Source organism: Cyprinus carpio, chromosome A4, assembly GCF_018340385.1.
Source record: "Cyprinus carpio isolate SPL01 chromosome A4, ASM1834038v1, whole genome shotgun sequence".
Lineage (NCBI taxonomy): Eukaryota > Metazoa > Chordata > Actinopteri > Cypriniformes > Cyprinidae > Cyprinus > Cyprinus carpio.
In genome coordinates this window covers 976,257-998,047 of record NC_056575.1, presented here as the reverse complement: position 1 = coordinate 998,047, position 21,791 = coordinate 976,257, and the positions used below count along the sequence as shown (strand labels likewise).

At 32.7% G+C, this 21,791-nt stretch overlaps 2 protein-coding genes across 2 annotated transcripts in view; one reads left to right on the top strand and one right to left on the bottom strand.

The window, feature by feature from the left end:
- The window catches only part of LOC109072693 (synapsin-3-like), a 50,521-nt gene that overhangs the window by 17,445 nt on the left and 11,285 nt on the right, over window positions 1–21,791 (bottom strand). Inside the window, 4 exon segments of the mRNA XM_042737382.1 lie at window positions 16,511–16,600; window positions 17,892–17,920; window positions 17,988–18,085; window positions 19,908–19,999. Of these exon segments, the coding sequence (XP_042593316.1) occupies window positions 16,511–16,600; window positions 17,892–17,920; window positions 17,988–18,085; window positions 19,908–19,999 (309 nt within the window).
- LOC109075550 (metalloproteinase inhibitor 3-like) lies at window positions 1,805–15,039 on the top strand. The gene is made up of 5 exons (XM_042737374.1): window positions 1,805–1,998; window positions 10,411–10,493; window positions 10,591–10,702; window positions 12,598–12,719; window positions 14,241–15,039. Exons 1-5 carry the CDS (start codon window positions 1,875–1,877, stop codon window positions 14,439–14,441), a joined length of 642 nt encoding a protein of 213 aa, XP_042593308.1. The 5' UTR covers window positions 1,805–1,874; the 3' UTR covers window positions 14,442–15,039.

Below are 21,791 nucleotides of genomic sequence, written 5' to 3'. Positions count from 1 at the left end.
TTGTAACCAAAGTTAAAATGCATTATAATATTGTTACATCTGAAATTGCATTATATTTTCACTAACACCGAATAGATTCATTTTGATTATATAATGCATTAAAAGGTGCATTACAAGGCATAATTATGCATTAAAATACTTTTATAACACTTTATATATAAAGGCTTCAAGTAAAGTGAAGTAATATATATATATAGGTATATTTAAAAAGGAAAATAAAACAAAAATTGAAAATAAAAAAACACAATTAAAAGCAAATTCAAAAATTAATAGAAACTACCACATATAGGCATATTTAAAAAATACAATATATATAAAATGACAAAAACACACAACAAAATTACAAAAACATTAAAATGAAATCAGAAAATATAAAAATAAAAACTAATCCAAATATTAATAAATATTAATAGGCAAATAAAAAAATTACGTAAGCACAACAAAAATACTAAAACTTTAAAATTACAAAAAAAATTATATAAAAATAAAAACTAATCCAAATATTAATAACTATTAATAATATGCAAATAAAAAAAATACTTAAGCACAACAAAGTAACTAAAAATTTAACTAAAATTAAAAATAAACTATGAAAAAACACAATTAAACACTATAAAACAAAAACTATGCAACCACTAAATATTAAAAATGAATTCAAAATATTAATAAACACTATACTGTAGCAGCTTTGTGCACTGAAGAGCATCATTCAGATGCTGCATGTGTTAAAACACACTCACACTAGATTTCATGTTCATGAACGCTCATTTGCATGGATATAACTAACACAGAGACATCTGAGACGGTATATTTCATATATCTTGACTTTTGCATGTATGGTTTTTACACTATTACACAGTAAAAATGCTAAGAAATGACTCGAAGTGATGCTGCAGACTGTGTGAAGATTCCTCGGTCCTCATTCAGCTGCAGTGACCGATGCGCAGGAGGTTCTCGGCCTGCGATCTCTCCAATTTATTAGTTCAGAGCCGCACTGGAGGATCATGGGACTGTGTACTGGGCTTACACTGGCACTTCCAGATCTGCACTTACACAGCAGTTTAAGTTGTAGCTTTCCATCACAGAGCAAAAGAAACTCTGAGTAACTGAATCAACACAACTGGAAAGCCAGACGGAATCTCACATAATCGCATTAAAATATTTGTAAAATGATGAAATACTTACTCTGGGTGTCTACTGTTAAACAAGTCATCGTGCAACACGAATTTAATACAAACCACAAGGAAAACATGAGCGAAGTGAAGGAGTATGTACATCACCAGACTTAAAAACAGCATTCATCATCAATAAAAAACTGGAACTGCAAATGGAAACAAAATTACCCTAAACTAAACCTATATATATTTGCCATATGAGAAATGCACTTTTTTATAGTTTCTACATAATTGCATGACTTCTATTTGCGTTCCTTTATTATTAATATTTTCCATAACAAAGAAACTTTAGACTGGTATTGCAGATGAACTGAAAAGTCCCTGAGATTCTTTTGGGGTGGGTTTTGATAAATTTAGCCCTAAATCCACAGTGTCATAACATGTTATCCATGCGCTCTTTCCACAAAGACTCAATTTTCCTCCTCAATCTGCCGCCTCATAGTGGGAACGCGAGTCTGCTGAAGCAAACCTCAAAAAAAAAAAAATCATAGTGAAGCAAACCTCAAAAAAAAAAAAACATAATTATGAGGTCACTTCCATTACGTCATGCGCCTGTAATGTTAATCGGCGCGCGCTGTTATTGGTCGCTCGCTCGTGACGCTCCCGCGGGCGCACTATATGTACTTGGCGTCGGGAGCGCTCTAGAGCAGTGTGCACGCGAGGCGCGTTCCAGTCTGACAGCACCGCGTTCCTTTCAGAATGAAGTCTTGCGTTGTGCTCGCGTTCCTCCTGTTCTCTCTCATCTGTCTGATGTACCAGGCGTCGGACGCGTGTTCATGCGCGATGTCTCATCCACAGGACGCGTACTGTCACTCCGACATCGGTAAGAAGCGTGTGTGTGTGTGTGTGAGCATGAGTTATTCATAATGCACGCGTTTGATGACAGTATGGCTCGCGCATTATGTAACGCACTTCGTTTCCCATTTGATTCGTTGTAGCTGCACATGAACAGACGATCAAATAGAAACAATCAAAAGTCAAGTGCGTCACATGCGCGCTTTGACTCAAACCCGAGACGCGGAAAGTTCGCTGGTACCCGAGCGAAGAAAGAGTTCGCGGTATCCATGGCAACAAAAGCGCAAGAACACCGATGGTGTTTTTCCACACTGTTCCTTTTTCCTCTGTCATACTGGAAAAATAAACGTGAGTTTTCTTCAGGATAGATATTCCTAGTAACAAAGAGTTAATCGGGTGGGTTGATGGTGCTCTGAAGGGTTAAATGGAGCAGGTTGGTGAATGATGGAGATGATGTGATGAGTTCAGGACCACCGCAGTAATACATCTGAATCACAGCAGCACAACTGCCCTGGAAGATGGTAGAAACCAGCAGAGAACCACTAAGACTGAGTGCAGTGCTGCTCAGACCGCAGTCTGTGAGTCCATTAGCCGAATAAAAAAGACTTCAGATCCGTTCATGCTAAATATAAGGGTAATGATAGCTATATTTGCATCCACACCAACGACGGATAAGGTTCTGTCTGTTCTAAGCACTCGCTGCAGTTACGTAGTCAACATACTTGCAGTACACACTTCCAATAATAGAGTTCATTCCAAGAACGATAACTAAATTTGCATCCACATCAATTGACGATAATGTTCTATTTATTCTAAGTGCACTGCAGTTGCGTTCGTTCAACATAATTGCAATGCGCACTTAAAAACGAAATTATTCCAACGATTTCGTTCCGTGTCGTTATCAGTATAGTGCGCACCTTAAAGCAGGATGGATTCTGATTGGCTGACAATGTTTTTTTTTATCATTCTTAAACCAGAAAAAATTTAAAAACGCTCTGAAAGTGATTCCAACGACATTGTTCCTCCTGAGAACGATAACTATAATAGCGTACGATAACATTGTGTTTATTATAAGAATGCCGTTTTGTTTTCCATCGTTTTAAATGCTGGAACTATACATACTGGATTCTGATTGGCTGTCACCATTTTTATCATTCATCTGCTGGAATAAAAACGCTAAGAAAATTATTCCAACGATTTTGTTCCGTGTCGTTATCGGTATAGTGCGCACCTTAAAGCAGAATGGATTCTGATTGGCTGACAATGTTTTTTTTTAATCATGCTTAAACCAGAAAAAAAAATAAAAATGCTCTGAAAGTGATTCCAACGACATTGTTCCTCCTGAGAACAATAACTATAATAACGGCCGGTAACATTGTGTTTATTATAAGCACGCCGTTTTGTTTTCCGTCGCTTTAAATGCTGGAACTATACATACTGGATTCTGATTGGCTGTCGCTCTTTTTATCGTTCATCTGCTGGAATAAAAACGCTCAGAAAATTATTCCAACGATTTCGTTCCGTGTCGTTATCGGTATAGTGCGCATTTTAAAGCAGGATGGATTCTGATTGGCTGACAATGTTTTTTTATCATTCTTAAACCAAAAAGAATTAAAAACGCTCTGAAAGTGATTCCAACGACATTGTTCCTCCTGAGAACGATAACTATAATAGCGTACGATAACATTGTGTTTATTATAAGCACGCCGTTTTGTTTCCCGTCGCTTTAAATGCTGGAACTATACATACTGGATTCTGATTGGCTGTCACTGTTTTTATCATTCATCTGCTGGAATAAAAACGCTCAGAAAATTATTGCAATGATTTCGTTTTGTGTCGTTATCGGTATAGTGCGCACTTTAAAGCAGAATGGATTCTGATTGGCTGACAATGTTTTTTTTTTTTTTTTCATTCTTAAACCAGAAAAAATTAAAAACAATCTGAAAGTGATTCCAACGACATTGTTCCTCCTGAGAACGATAACTATAATAGCGGCCGATAATATTGTGTTTATTATAAGCACGCCGTTTTGTTTTCCGTCGCTTTAAATGTTGGAACTTTACATACTGGATTCTGATTGGCTGTCACCGTTTTCACCATTCTCTAGCTAGAAAAAATGCTCTGAAAGTGATTCCAACGATACTGTTCCTCCCGCGAGCAATAACTATAATGATAACAATATTAGCGAATGATAACGTTCTGTTTATTATAAGCGCGCACAGTTTTGTTCTCTGTCACTTTAATCGGTTGAGCTCTTTAAAGCAGGATGGATTGTGATTGGCTGTTAGTGTTTTATTATTTATCAAATGGAGTTAGTGTGGACGTCGCTATTCTTAAAGAATTAGAGTTATTGTCCAGCTATCAATCGACCTTTAGAGCGATTTTTAAAATGCTATAGTTAGCATTCTTGATGCAAACAACTAATGAACAATGAAAAAAAACATCCGTCAACTTGAAATTATTTTACTGAAATGCAATAAGACACCTTCCTGGTCAAATTCTCGTTTTATAATCGTTCTTTATAATTGTTTTTTCACCTTTATTTATTATCTGTCGATTGTATATGTTGGTTTGTGATGTTTGTGTGTATTCATTTAGCGAATGTATTTAAGGGTTTTCTCGCCGGGTTTCCTCATCCGCTGCACTCATCGTGACACCCACAAAATCCCGTTTCATGAGCGCGGAAACCCGAGCCGGAGCGTCTGGTTAAGAGGCCACGTATGACTCGCATACTGATGATGTGTTTGTGGATAAACTAGATATTGAGATGTCCCATAAAATGTGACTTTGGCTTTGTGCTGGTATCCATGCTGTATGAAAGGCGAAGACTGCAGCTATTGTGAGCGTGTCTGAATCGCTGGCCGCTCGCCAGACTTCCTCCGCTAGTACTTTGCTTTCTGCTGCCATGTGTAACATATTTCGAGGGGCATCAGATGGACTGATGGCTGCTGGGTAACAAAGAGCCGTTGAGGATAGCAGTGCTGTAGAACATACGCTTCACATCTATACGAGGCCAGACACTCAAGTCAGCGTTTCTACATTAATGATGCACAGAAATGTTTTTCATGTGTTTATGTTTATGTATTTATTTTTATACAATTTTAGATTCATGTATTTTTACGGAAACTGAAATTAGAGCTTAAAACAAATTAAATTAAATGTATTTAATAACCAACATGCGAATAAAATAACAAAATAATATTTGTTGTTGAAATATATAAACATTTAAATGGCAGCTGTAATAAAAATCTGTTTTCACTACAGACATCTGGTTAAGTAAATATATAAAGAATATGTAATAGAGTGCATATATTTAACAAAATATTTATTTCTTCTAGCTATAAATATTTCGTCTGAAACCATACATTTTTAATGCTGAAATTTCTTTCAAAATGTTTCATTTTTTTTTTTTAAATAAAATGTTAATTTAGCCAAAAACTGAAACCGAAAATGATGCTTATTTAATAATCGATTAATTAATCACATTTATTTAATAATCAACAATCAAATAAAACCTGAGTAGTATGCAAACATTTAAATTGTTTTTATACTTTTTCATGATATGATTATGTTTCTATTTCAATTCATTGTGGAAATATAAACATTTAAATCCGAAATTAAAGTTTCCATTCAGCCAAAAACTTAAACCGAAAATAATGCTTATTTAATAATCAATTAAATAATCACATTTATTTAATAATCAACACTTAAATAAAACCCGAGTTGTATGCAAACATTTAAATAGTTTTTATACTTTTTCATGATATGATTATGTTTCTATTTCAATTTATTTTTTAAATATAAACATTTATATCTGAAATTAAAGTTTCCATTCAGCCAAAAACTGAAACCGAAAATAATGCTTATTTAATAATGAATTAATAAATTCAATTTGTGAATTCAATTTGAGTTTAAGCTGCGCACGAGGCATTTTATATCAAATTTTTAATAATAAAACTATAATTAAACCTAGTTTTCTTGACAGATTTATTCAAACATGCATTAAATAATAAATACAGGTTAAGTATAAATGTAACAAACATGTAATAAAAAAAAAATCTTATATTTTGCTGCTTCAGCTGCATAGTTTTGGTTCCCGTAACTTTTTTCTCGGCGCCTGCTTTAAGCTTTAGGACGAGTGTCTCAGATGACGGTCCCGGTCCGATGGGACGCTCCGGAGGGGGGTGGATGGCTCGTCTCTTTATTTAACTTCAAAGCGTCCGGGCGGAAGATGACTCATGTGTTTAAGCACCTCACGCTCTGTAATCAACTCACGGGAGATGAATCACTAATGCGCAAATGTGAGACTGAAAGCAAAAAAGTGTGAAAACGCATCACGGCTTCAGCGCCAGACGCACATCCACACAGTAAACATGCGCTTCCAGCTGCGCTATAGCCATCGCAGAGCAAGCTTCTGGCCTCCAGGATGAGTTTAGCGGCGCCGATCTGCATGTAGCACCAGTTGGCAGCGCTTTTGAAGGCAACTGAGGCGCTCTATTGACTCTCTATCCCGCCAGCGGAGGTCTGGTTCCCATCTGACGTGGAGATGGGGCGAGGAGCACAGACTCTAACATACATGAACAATCACAGCTCGCTCCCGTTTCTGTGCCTTCCCGGTCAAAAATGACCAGCTTTTTAAAGAATTGCTTGTAATCTCTCACCGAATATCGGACTCAGTCTTTGTTAAATTGTTTTGTTTCAGTTAACACCGGTTTTGTGTTTCTTTTTGGAACCGAGTGATCATGCGCCTCAGTTTTTGAGTGAAAAAGGTATTATTTGTGGATCGTTTCATCAGTTATCAATTTCTGAGTGAAAAAATATATATGTGGATAATTTTGGCAATGTTCAGTTTTTGAGTGGAAAAAGCATTATTTGTGTATAATAATGGCAAAACAGTGCATTATTGACAAAAAAATTTATATGGATAATTTTTTGTATGATTTGTGGATGATTTTGGCAAAATAGACTTTTTAGTGTAAAAAGCATTATTTTGGATAATTTTGGTAATGTTCAGTTTTTGAGTGAAAAAAAGCATTATTGTGGATTATTTTGGAATTTTTTGTGGATAATTATGGCAAAATAGATGGTTTTTGATTGAAAAAAGCAATATTGGGGATTATTTTGACAATATTTGTGGATATTTTTGTTAATGTTCAGTTTTTGAGTGAAAAAAAAATATTATTTTATGATAATTTTGACATTATTAGTTTTTGAGTGAAAAAAAAACATTATTCGTGAATAATTTTGGCAAAATATTTAGTTTTTTGTGAAAAAATGCATAATTATAGGAACATTTTGGCAATATTTGTGGATAATTTTGCCATTATTAGTTTTTGAGTAAAAAAAAAAAACATTATTTGTGGATATTTTCGGCAAAATATTTAGTTTTTTGAGTGAAAAAATGCATTATTTTCTGATAATTTTGGTAATATTTGTAGATAATTTTAGCAATATTTAGTTTTTGAGTGAAAAAACATTACTTGTGGATAATTTTGGCAAAATATTTAGTTTTTTGAGTAAAAAAAAAATCATTATTTTCTGATCATTTTGGCAAAATATTTAGTTTTTGAGTGAAAAAATGCATAATTATAGGATCATTTTGGCAATGTTTGTGGATAATTTTACCAATATTTAGTTTTTGAGTGAAAAAACATTATTTGTGGATCATTTTGTCAATATTCACTCAGAAACTTAGATATACAAAAGGCATATAAAACCTGTGCTGATGGAAAGAAAATAAGTTAAAATGATTAAATCCAGGGCTTTGGTAGTAATATAGCATAACGAGAAATGTATCAGTAATTTTATGCATTATGATTGGGAACACTGTAACCAGGTGTGAAAAAATAATCAGAAACGTTTTTGTGAAGTTGTGTGAGCAGCCAGGAAGTTTTAGTCCAACGTGAAAACATTAACTAGCATCTTCAGCAAAAAGAAATGAGAAAAATTCTGTGAGCAGATTTAGATCTAATCAAAGTGGAGAGTGATTCCTGAGTGAGTTTGTCAGGTCTGCAGAGGAGGATCTTTGTGTGTTAACCCATTTCTCTCTCAGATCGGCCTCCTAGTTTCTGAAATGTAAGTCAGATGAATATGCATGAGTTATACGGGCTTTATCTGTGGTTCACGGGGCTTACGCTCTTAAATATAGCCGCGAGGGCCGGACACAGAGTACAGTAGTCTCGCGGTCTGAGCCTGGAATCGGGTTTCATGAACATTCAGATCAGTGAGGAGTCAGCCGAGGCTCAGCCAATCAGAGCACAGCTCCACACGCTCACACTGGAGTTCAATGACGCGACCTTTGAACCCCGGAGCCGACCTCAGGGTCGAACCTATTAGCAGCCGAGAAACACGAATGCGCTTCACTGAGACGTGAGTCTTTTATCACAGCAGTTAGTTAATGCATCACCTGACAATGAGCAACACATGTGCTGCAGTATTTATTCATCTTTGTTAACGCTAGCTCATGTTAGCTGTTAGCTCAGGTCCATAAATAATATTAACACATAAAACCTTTGATTTTAATAATGCATTAATAAATTAACATCAAAATACTAACTAATAAAAACTTTAGAGGTATAGAATTAATTAAATTATTTTTATTAATATTTTGAATTAATTTTAATTTTTTTTAAGTTTTGCATTTTCTTATTAATTCTATTTAAATTTTAGATTTTTTTAAAAATAATTTTGTTTTTATCATTTCTATTATTATGTTTTTTTTATTTTTTATAAATGCTTTAGATTAATATTTTGGAGTAGTTTTTTATGTTTTGCATTTTTAATTTTAGCTAAAGTTTAGTTAATTTATTTTTGTGTGTTTTTGCCATTTTTATTAGTATTTTAATTTTTTTTATCTGTATAATTCATATTCATTTTTATTTCAGGTTAAAACTAAGAGAAAATGACAAGTGTTTCATTTGCAACTAGCTGAAATAAAAGTTTTTTTATTCATTTAAATTTATTTCAGTTAACATTTATTTTATTTCAAATAATAATGTGTTATTATTAATGCTTTACACAATAATAACTCATAGGAGATGGATCTGGGTGATGCTTCCCCTTTTTTGGATCCTGAAGTGTGTGAAAGAGCAGCATTGGGTGAACTTTTGGGTCACGATGGGAAGAGCTGCAGGGGATTCTGGGAGAGAAGCTGCTCGTATTGACACGACCTCATTCTGCTGCGTCTCTGAGGAAGCAATCTAGTTCCTCACGACACCAGCTTCTGTCCAAACAGCAGCGACACACACTTCACACACACTTACACAAACCTGCTCTCATACTAAAACTATATATATGTATTTTATTTTATATTGTTTTATATATATTATACATATATAAAAACTTATTACTCATCATTTCTAACCATAAAATCATTTATTTATTTTAAATTGAAACACTAATATAGCTCAAATTAAAACAAGCAATAAGAACTATAAAGACATATTCTAAAAAAATTATATTTTATACAAAATATATTTTTTTAAAAATCAATTTTTAAATAAATTTATGTATTTAAATTCAGAAAATACATTTAAAATATATGGAAAATGTAATATTTAAAAATATAATATTAAAAAATAAAATTAACTTTAAATTAATTTGAAATATTATATTATTTTAATTTCAGCTACTCATCATTTCTAACCGTAACTTCATTTACTTTTTTTAAACTGAAACACTAATATAGCTTAAACTAAAATAAATAATAAGAACTATAAAGACATATTAAAATAGAATATCTTATACAAAATATATTTTTAAATAATCAATTTATTAAACTTTATATATTTAAATTCAGAAAATACATTTAAAGTATATGAAAAATGTAATATTTAAAAAAATAATATTAAAAAATAAAAATGAAGTTTAAATTAACTTGAAATATTATTATATTATTTTTATTTCAGCTACTCATCATTTCTAACCGTAACTTCATTTATTTATTTTAAACTGAAATATAATATCGCTTAAACTTAAATAAATATTATTTTACTATAAAGACATATTAAAATATATTGAATATTTCATACAAAATATACTTTTAAAAAATCAATTTATTAAACTATATATATATATATATATATATATATATATTTAAATAAAAAAATACATTTAAAGTATATGAAAAATTTTATATTTAAAAATATAATATTAAAAAATAAATTGAACTTAAATTAAATTAATTTTAAATATTATTATATTATATTATATCTTTTAAATGCATTCATAATATGATTTGAGTTGTTTTTAATCAATAAAAAGCATATTTAATAATGCATTTCTCCAGTTCTGACCAGCGTGGATGTTTTATTCCGCTCGTCACAATGCATTCTAGGATTATTTTATCAGTGCAGCCTTAGTTTTGATGCTCCCATGATGCCTTGCTGTGGTGTGTGTTGTGCTCTTCATGAACCGAGGGTCTCTGTGTGTGTGTCTGCAGTGATCAGAGCTAAAATAGTGGGGAAGAAGCTGCTGGACGACGGTCCGTTTGGCACCCTGCGCTACACCGTCAAACAGATGAAGGTCAGTGCATCACACACACACACACACACCTTCAGTCCTTCCTGCACAGACGCAGATCCCGTGATTCCTCAGTGTGTGTGTGTTTTGTGTGCTGCAGATGTACAAGGGCTTCGAGAAGATCCAGCACGTGCAGTACGTCTACACACACAACTTCGAGAGCATGTGCGGAGTCAAGTTCGACATCAACAAATACCAGTATCTGATCACAGGTGAGAGCCGGACCTTCATCACCATCATCATCAGCATCATCATCATCATCTCTCTCTCGTTATCTTAATCATTGGTGTTATTTTAATGGTCTTTTATCTCTCTAGTATTATACTGGTGTTCATTAACTAATTATCACACAAGACACACCACAAATCACATCAGTGCTGGACTGATATGAGTGCTAATAGCCAGCATAAATATATAATAATAATAAATGGAGAACGATGCATTCTCTCTTTCTCTCTCTCTCTCTCTTATTTCTATTTGGCTCTCTTTGATGCATATTATCTATTTATTGATATCATATGATGTTTTTGACATTAAAAATAGCTTGATTTAAAATTCCAAGATTTCTGTGTAAAGATACAAATGAAAGTGTGTATTATATAACTATAATAAGTTATATATATATATATAATGATGCTTTTTTTAATGTATGATATATGATTATTAAAATTTAATTTGAGCCTTAATAATGGACTTATTTGAAGAGAATTTGCGGTTGAGTAAAATAGTTTATTAGATTTAGCATTAGAATTATGATTTTTGTTTTTTTTTTTTTTTTATGTTAATTTTTGTTTGTTTGAGTTTTTGAATGATTGCAATTAATTAGACATGCTTTTTGATTATTAAGATTTAATTTAATCAAGAAAAATTAAAACAGAAAAAAATGGAATACAAAGAAAAAATTTAAATGGAAAAAATGGAATTTGGGAAAATATTTTATGGGTCTTATAGGGCCCTAAAAATATATATATTTTTGATAAACTTTTAATAAATCTTTGTTAAATTGTGCAAGTTTCATGATTTTAATGAATTAGATGTGCATTTCAATTACTAAAATTTTATTTAACCATTAAAACCAAATTTTGAAAAATGTAAACAATTTTATTTTATTTATTATTTATTTTTTTAAGATTGAAACAATTTTTTTTTATTTTTTTTAAGATTTTGTTTAAAAATATTTGAATATGAAGAAATGAAAATGGAAAAAATGGAATTTGGGGAAAACATTAAATGGGTTTTCCAAGGGCCCTAAAAATATATATATTTTTGTTATTTTTTTTAATATTTTGTTGTTTTGTTGTTAAATTTTGCAAGTTTCGTGATTTTTTTGTTATTTTATATGATGTTTATTTTTTTATTGTTTTTTTAATGTATGATATATTTTATTGTTTTTGTATATTTTTTATTATATTTGTTTTTATATATTTTTTTTTATACATTTACACAATAAAAATTATACATTATATTTATATATTATATATAATATATAATTATTTTATATAATATAAATTTATAGATATAGATTATTAATATTTATTAAAATATTTAAATATACTTTATATAAAATATATTTTATATATATATATATAATTTTTACATAGTTTATATTTTTAAATTCTGAAAATACAGTGCATGAAACATTTTGTATTTTAAAAAACACATAATGCCTAATGTTTAAAAACTAGGAATAAAACTCACTCATTGTTTTTTTTTAATATTTTTCTCTCATCTCTCTCGCTATATATATATAATTTTTATATATAATGTAATGTAATTATACAATGAATATTTTATTGATTTTATTATATTAGCTTTTGGATTCTGTTTTAGTTTTCAGTCAGTGCCGCTAGAGTCACAGTGGCTTTTTTTGGCCCATTAATGGTTCTGCATCCAGAAACACAGCGAAGCATAAAGAGATGTTTGTCTGTCATCATGTGAGGCGCGAGCAGCATCGGAGCGAAGCGTGTGAGAAGAGTGTTGATTCTGATGCCTGTTTCTGTTGGAGATAATAAGTCACAAACAGTTAAATGTGGATAGTCGGGGTGTAATTCGAGTGAACATCAATGGTGATCGCTTATGTCATCGTGTGTTCTGTCTGTGTGTGCAGGCCGTGTTCACGACGGGAAGCTGTACACGGGTCTGTGTAACTTCAACGAGCGATGGGAGCGTCTGTCTCTGGCGCAGAAGAAGGGCATGAACCATCGCTATCAGCTGGGCTGCGACTGCAGGGTGAGTGCTATTCTCATCGTCTGACGCTCGCTAACTATGCTCACAACGAGCAGCTGCCATCCCATAATCCTCTGAAGAGCGAAACCAGATGTTTGGCAGCCGGTCTGGACTCTGATCTGAGCGCCGATGTGCTGAGGGATCATGGGTAACGGACACGCGCTCGTTTGAGTTTGTTAGACTAAACAAACTCAAACAAACACAGAATTTATGAAAAATTTTTTTAACGTTTTAAAGAATTATTTGTTCAATAATTAGACATGCTTTGTGATTATTAAAATGTATTTTAACTATTAAAATGGAATTTAAAATGCTAAATTTGGGGGGTAAAATAAAAAGGGAATTTATTTTAAAAAAAATTAGATTTTTAAACATTTTTAGATGTTGTTAAATTGCATAAGTTTCATAAATTCAAATAAATTTTAAATGCTTTTTGATTAGTAAAAAAAATGATGTTAACCATTAAAACAAAACAAAACAAAAAATTATGGAAAAAAATTTATTTGGGACACACACACATAAAAACAACAGAATTTGTGAAAAAAAATGAAAAAAAAAAAATTAAATTTTTGTCAAATGTTTAAGAAATTGTTGTTAAATTGTATGTTTTGTAATTGCAATTAATTAGACATGTTTTTTGATTATTAAAATTTTATTTGAGCCTTAATAATGGACTTATTTGAAGAGAATTTGTGGAAAAATAAGAGATTTCACAGGAGCCCTAAAAATATGATTTTTGTAATTTTTTTTTTTAGATTGTTGTTTTGTTTTGTTTTTTTTGATTGCTTTTAATTAGTTATAGATTTCTTTTTGATTATTAAGATTTAATTTAATCAAGAAAAATTAAAACAGAAAAAAATGGAATACAAAGAAAAGATTTAAATGGAAAAAATGGAATTTGGGGAAAAATTAAATGGGTTTCATATGGCCCTAAAAATATATATATTTTGCTAAACTTTTAATAAATTGTTGTTTAATTGTGCAAGTTTCATGATTTTAATGAATTAGACGTGCATTTCAATTACTAAAATTTTATTTAACCATTAAAACCAAATTTTGAAAAATTGAAACAATTTTTTTTTATTTTTTTTAAGATTTAATTTAACCATTAAAACGAAGTCAAGAAAAAAATGTAAAATGGAAATGGTGTAATTTGGGGTGAAATTTAAATGGGTTTCCAAGCACCCTAAGAAATGAAAATGGAAAAAATGGAATTTGGGGGAAAATTTAAATGGGTTTCCAAGCACCCTAAAAATATATATTTTTGATAATCTTTTAATAAATTGTTGTTTAACTGTGCAAGTTTCATGATTTTAATGAATTAGATGTGCTTTCAATTAGCAATGAAAAACCAGCATTAAATACATCAGATTTCAAAAGAAAACCTGCATCTTTGAGAACATAACAAGTGCGTCTGTGTAAAGCGCGTTGGGTTCTGCATTCATCACACACCTGGAAACATAAAACACGTGTTCAGAGCTGTTCTGCATGAGGAATAAACGCTCATCCGTCCTGTGTCTGCAGATCAAGCCGTGCTACTACCTGCCCTGCTTCGTCACGTCCAAGAACGAGTGCCTGTGGACAGACATGCTGTCTCCACACTTCAGCTACCCGGGCCATCAGTGGCGCCACTACGCCTGCATCCAGCAGAAGGAGGGCTACTGCAGCTGGTACCGAGGCACGAACACCCGCGACAAGCTCACCATCAACACCACCGACCCCTGAAGCGCATCAGAACCGCCGGAACATCAGCCCCGTCGAGTCACACGGAGCCGCCCGCATTAACCTGATTAAACACGATCGCAATAAAACCCTGCTCTTTTATAGTGATGTGCTGCTTTTTAAACATGATTTCATTGATACGGAAGCCTGCTGTTGTTTATGTGCGTGTGGCAGATTTATACGGTTCAGTATCTATTTATGAGTCGAGAAATGCAGAGAAATGATTCCCTCCTTCTTGCTGTTTATGATATAAGCTATTGGAGTTGTGATTAGTATTTTTGTATTACGTTAAAGCAGAGATTATAAACGGTAGACCGATCACATCCTTTCTGCATCTAGGCTGAAGACGGCGTGCGTCTAAAATGCATTTTCTGATGATGTTTGACAGATATGAAGCAGACGTGACAAGCGTGTAATCTTTTGATTTCTGCTCCATTCCTGCGTCGCTGCTGCTTTAGAGTCTCAGCCGCCGGCGCGTGTTTGTAGATCATGTAAATATTCTGTCTGTAACACAAACATCCTGCTCGGATCAGACCCGTCTGACTCTCACTGAACGCTCGGGTGTGGTGTGTGTGGTGTTGTGAGTGTGTGTGTGGTGTGAGAGAGATGGAGACGAGACAGTATGATGTGTGAGAGAGAGAGAGAGAGACAGATGACCATTTTCAATCGATTTTTAATTTCTCTGTTTTATATTTTTATAATATTGTTTTTGTTATTGGTTCTGGGAAAAATCAACATTATCTGAAACTGTGCTCATCCTCAGTTCATCCCAGACGCAGATGAGTGTGTTTCTTCTTCAGGTTTGTAGAAATGTAGCACTGCATCAGTGTCTCATCAATGGATGTGAATGGGTGACCCGTTCAGAAATGAGAGCTGATAGAAAACAACACAGATATAATCCCACAAGTAATCCCACAGCACTCCACGTCCCATCAGTGAACATCTGGAGAAAGACAAAAGCTGAAACAAATCTAACATAAGAATGTTTTTAACTTCAAATAATAGAGTCCATAATCCTATAATAACACTTCCCAGTGAAAAAGTGTTCTGGGTGTGAATCAGGAGGGGAGAGAAATCTGCACAGATCAAGCAGCGTTTAAACAGCTCTAAACAAATATGTGAGAGAACAACAGGAGATGCACTTTTTCACTGGAAAAATCAGATGGATTTAATTTTATTAAGATTTAATTTAATCAAGAAGAATTTAATTTTTTGATTTGAAAAATTATGTGAGAGAACAACAGATGGCAATGGAAATGGAAAAAAATGGAATTTGGGAAAAAATAAAATGGATTTCATAGGGCCCTAAAAAATATATCCGTGATAAACTTTTAATAAATTGTTGTTAAATTGTGCAAGTTTCATGATTTAAATGTGCATTTCAATTACTAAAATTTTATTTAACCATTAAAAGAAAAATTCGGAAAATTAAAATGAAAAAAATTATTAAGATTTTATTTAACCATTAAAACGAAGTCAAGAAAAATATAAACAAAAAAAATGGAATACAAAAAAAATTTAAAATGGAAAAAATGGAACTTGGGAAAAAATTAAATGGATTTCATAGGGCCCTAAAAATATATATATTTGTGATAAACTTAAATATGATTTTATAAGGGCCTGAGACTCACATGCAGATGTTCATTTAGCAATGAAAAACCAGCATTAAACACATCTGATTTCAGAAGAAAATCCTGCAGCTTTAAGAACATAACAAGTGCGTCTGTGTAAAGACTGAGGAGCATTCATCAAACACAGAGACAACAAGAGATGCACTTCTGCACTGGAGGAAGTGTTATTATGGACTCATATTTGAGTTAAAAACGTCTTAATGCTGGATGTGTTTCATCTTTTGTCTTCTCCAGATGTTAACTGATGGACTGGAGTGCTGTGGATTACTTGTGGATTATTGTGATGTTTTTATCAGCTCTCATTCTGACGGCACCCATTCACATCCATTGCTGAGACGCTGATGCAGCGCTACATTTCTCCATCCTCGTCTTCATCTGGGATGACCTGAAGGCGAGCAGATTTTGTGGTGAGCTCGTAATGAACAGGTAACAGAGACTCACCATCTGCGTGTGGTTGGGGAAGAAGGTTTGCTCGTTGAGCGGGAACTTCTCTGGCCCCAGAGTCTGGTAGAGTTTGATCATGTGAGAGAACTGCAAACACATGAAGCATCATTTATCATCCGTTATTATAAAGAACACGTTGTTGTTTTTATCATCTTCCGTCTATATTCAGTATACCAAATCTGAATATGACTCGGAGAACTGATTTGAGGATAAATTTAAGGTTGTTTCTGATTTGGTTTGGATTTATTCAGTTTGTCTGAAAGTAAATAATACTCTGCATACAAAAGATTACAAGAAAAATGATGTTAGCTTGCGGTATACAAACTAACTAGTTTTATTGACTGTTGATGCTAAATCAGTGTGGGTTTTATTAATTTATAGTATTTTTTATAGTAAAAATTATAATAGATATGTAATTATTATATGGACCTAAATTACATTTTGGCTCATGCCTAAATACTTTTTTTATATTAAACATGTCTATGTAGTTCTTACAGTTTCAGTTATTTTGGTATTTAAAACAAAAATGAGAAGCGATAAAAAATAAAACAAGTAAGATTTTTATATTTTTATTATGCTGTTAATGTTTATTTGATTTCAAGCGCTAAAATTATATATATATATATATATATATGTTTATGTATTTCTTACTAATTTTTTATTTCAGTTTTAGTTTGAGTTATTTTGGCATATAAAACAAATTAAAACCGATAAAAATAAAACAAGTTTAATATTTTTTTATATTTTATTATATAAGGTTTTAGTTTTAATTTTAATTTTAATAACCCTGTAATTAAATATGGTCTTTATCTCTTTTTTCGTAATTGGGAAGATAAATATTTATGATCTATATTAAATAAAATTGGAGGTTTAAACAAAACCATATATATAATCTGAGAAAAATCAACACATTTATTATTATTATTATTATTATTATTATTTTTGATTATTTATTATTATTATTATTGTCATTATTATTATTATCGATTATTGATTATTTATTATTTTTATTATTATTATTATTATTATTATTATTGATTATTTATTATTTATTATTTTTTTATTTATTATTATTATTATTATTATTGGAGATTCATTAAACTTTGAAGTGTATGGGGTATTGTTGGCATTGGCTTTATTTATTATTATTATTGCTTATGTTATTATTATATTATTATTATTATATTAGTTGGGTCTGTTGTTGTTTATAATTATTTATTCTTAATTATATATTATTATTATTTATTTGTTTTTTAGTTTGTGTTTTATTTTATTTTTTTTTTGTTTCAGTGTTTTGTCGAGCTTCACTAACAGACTCAGACTGACCTTGTGTTTGTGTCACTCAGTGAGGGCTCGGACTCGGCCTCAACGCACCCACCCAGGGTTTGCTGCAGAAGTTGTAGATGGGAATGGAGAGGGTTGGAGTTGGGGATGGGGACGTAGTTCGTGGTTCATGCAGATGGCTTGGTTATGTAGTGGGTTGAGTTTGGGCTGGGAACGGAGCCGTAGTTCAAAGACACGAAAATCCAGGCCCCCCCTCACCTGAAAACGCCGAAATCAGGCCTGAACGATCTGCAGCGACGAACACAGAGACATCAGAATGATTTCTGAAGATCATGTGACTCTGAAGACTGGAGTAATGATTTGGTTGAAGATATAGATTTGATTTTAGAAATGAGATTTACAGTTTAGAAGGGCTTTTTTACATTATAATAATATTTAAAAAATTTTACTGTATTTTTGATCAGATAAACTGGCAGAAGAGACTGTAAGTGTGTGTGAGTGTGTGTTTCTTAAAGGGCCGGTACAGCTCATCTGCACACACACACACACTATTAATAGTGGCTTTTATTAAACTAGTATAAGATGTCTGCTTATTTGGTGAGGGTGTTGTTAATAATCTGTGTGTTTTTGGGATGTTGTGGGTGTGTGGAGGAGAGAGGGGCAGAGAGGAAGTGAATTATGTAGTGTAGGTTATTTCATTACAGCCGCAGTGTTTTCATTAAGATGAGCTTTATTAATACAGCGGCTCGAATCACACGCCACGCACAGAAAACAGCTGCTGCTGCAGACTTTCACTAACATCACAGGAGGACAGTACTGTGTTAGTCTGTGGTTAGTTAGAGGAGGATGTTGCTAGTTAATGTGATTTTCTACACACTGACTTCATACATGCACTAAAAACCATCAAAACACACCAGCTGATGGATCGTGTTTCTACTCTGAACACACATTAACACTGAAAACACCTCACAACTCATTTCTGTCAGGCTGAAACGCCGGAGAAATCTGATCAGTCTGTGTATATATATATATATATATATAAAATCTTTTTATTTCAGCTATTTGCCAACATTTCAACTTAAAAACTATATAGACATATTTTAAAAAACATTTAAAAAAATGCACAAAACAAAAATAAATTAATTAAATAAAATAGGAAAAAAACATTAAATTATAGAAATAAAAAAAAATCAAAATATAAAAAACAATATAGATATTTTTGAAAATTAAAAAATTAACAAAACACTAAAACTTTAACTAAAATAATAAAACTGAAACTTCAAAATATTAATTAAAAATATATAGTCACATTTTTTTAAACAAAATGAACAAAAACACTAAAACTTTAACTAAAATAAAACCCCTGAAATTATAAAAAATATAAATAATTCAAAATATTAATAAAAACTATAGGCATATAAAAAAAAAAGAAAAAAAAAAAGCTAAAATGCTAAATAAAATAAAACAACCTGAAATTATAAAAAATAAAAACTATATAAAATATTAATAAAAACTATACAGACAAATTCTAAAAAATATATAAATAAATAAACACACTAAACCTTTAACTAAAATTAAAAACCTGAAATTATAAAAATAAAAATTCTTTAAAATATTAATAAAAAACTACAGACGTATAACAAAATTAACAAAAAAAGCTTAAATATTAACTGAAATAAAATCCCCGAAATAAAAATAATTCAAAATATTAATAAAAACTATATGGACATATTTTTAAAAATAGTAAATAAAAAAAAATTTACAAAAACACTAAAACTTTAACTAAAATATATATTTAAAAAAAAAATTATAAAAATTTACATTTTTCAAAATATTAATAAAAACTATACAGACATATACAAAAAATTAAAATGTTAACTAAAATAAAAACAAACAAAAAAAATCCCTGAAATAAAAATGACAAATAAAAAAAAATAATAATAACTATACAGACATAAAAAAAACTAAAAAAAAACTAAAAAAAAAAAAAAACAGACTGTTAACTACAATTGGAAAGAACAACCCCCCCCCCCCCCCCCAAATTGAATTTATAAAAATAAATACTAATTAAGCGTGTAAAAAGTATCTTGGTGACACTGAAAGAACACACCTGACCACTTTAGTTCCTCCGCGGTTCACCTGCATGTCCACCGTACAGCCGGAGTTCACATCCGACACCAGATTGATCTCCGAGAGATAAGCATGAGAGACACAACAGTTTGCATGTACTAAGTAAAGACATTTGACTGTTTAAATGAAGAAATGATAAGTTGTAGATGCCAAGGCAACATTTTCAAGGTAAAGGGAAAGAAAAACAGACAAACAGCTTCCTCATCCTCACGCAGATGTTTGAGCAAACACACGTCTGAAGAACGGCTCATTAGTGGCATTTTCAGTTAAAACTTTCTAATTACTCTTCAGGATATATTCATTTACATTAAATAATGTCATTTTATTTAAAGGAGCGTTTGAACATCATGATGTGAAGATACGCTACAGTTCAAATGTTTTCTGATACTTTTATTCATCAGGGATGCAATAAACTGACGAAAAGTAACAGTAAATACATTTATAATGTTACATTTCAAATACATGCTGTTCTTTTGAACTTTCATTCATCTGTGAATCCTGAAAAATAAAATGAGTCACAGTTTCCACAAAAATATCGTGCAGCACAACTGTTGTTCTGTGCTTATAATATTATGATAATAGGTGATTTTGATTTTTTATATTATTTAGAATGTTTTTTTATAGTTTTTTTTTGTTTTTGTTTGGATAAATGCAGCCCATGAAGAGACTTCTTTCAGAAACATTAAAACATCAGTCCAAAATTTTCAACATTAGTGTGAGACCAACAGTTGTCATTCCAAACACACACACACACACACACACACACACACACACACACACACACACACACACACACACACACACCACCTCACCACACACACACACACACCACACACTCCCTCGCCTCTCCCACACAACACACACAGTCCACCCACACACACACACACACACACCCACACACACACACACACACACACACACACACACACACACACAGACACCACACCACACACCACACCACAGATTCCACACACACACACACACACACACACCACACACCACACACACACACACACAACCACACACACCACACACAGCACACACAGACACAACACACACAACTACCACACACACACAACACACACACACACCACACAAACCACACAAACACATACACCACTCACACACACCACACCCACAAACACATTCAACACACACACACCACAGACACAACCACACACACATGGCAGCCACACACAAACACAGACCACACACACCCACACACAGCACCACACACACACACACCAGTCACACCACACACACACACACCCATCACGGCACCATGACACCCACAAACACCAGCACACACAGTCTCACACACTACCCACACACACGCACACCACGACACTTAACAACACACACACACAGCTACCCACACACACCACCACACACACACAAACACACAGCCCACACACAGACACAACACACACACACACACACACCACACACACAAACACACACAGTCCACACACACACACCACACACAGACCACACCACACACACACAGACACAGTCAACACACCACACTTTTCCCACACTCACACACCACACACACACACCCACACACACACCCGACACAGCACACACACACACGACACTACAACACACACACAACGACCGACACCACCAACCAGTGGGGGGGCACACACACACACACAGCACAGCGACCCACAGTCCCACCCACAACACGTCACCCACACACACACACACACACACAGCAACACAACCCCATACGACACAATACCACACACACACACCCAACACGTGCACAAACAGGGACACACACAGCCACGAACGCTCGTCACACACCACACAGACAGGCCCACGAAAGGGAGTACACACACACACACCCACACACAGTCAC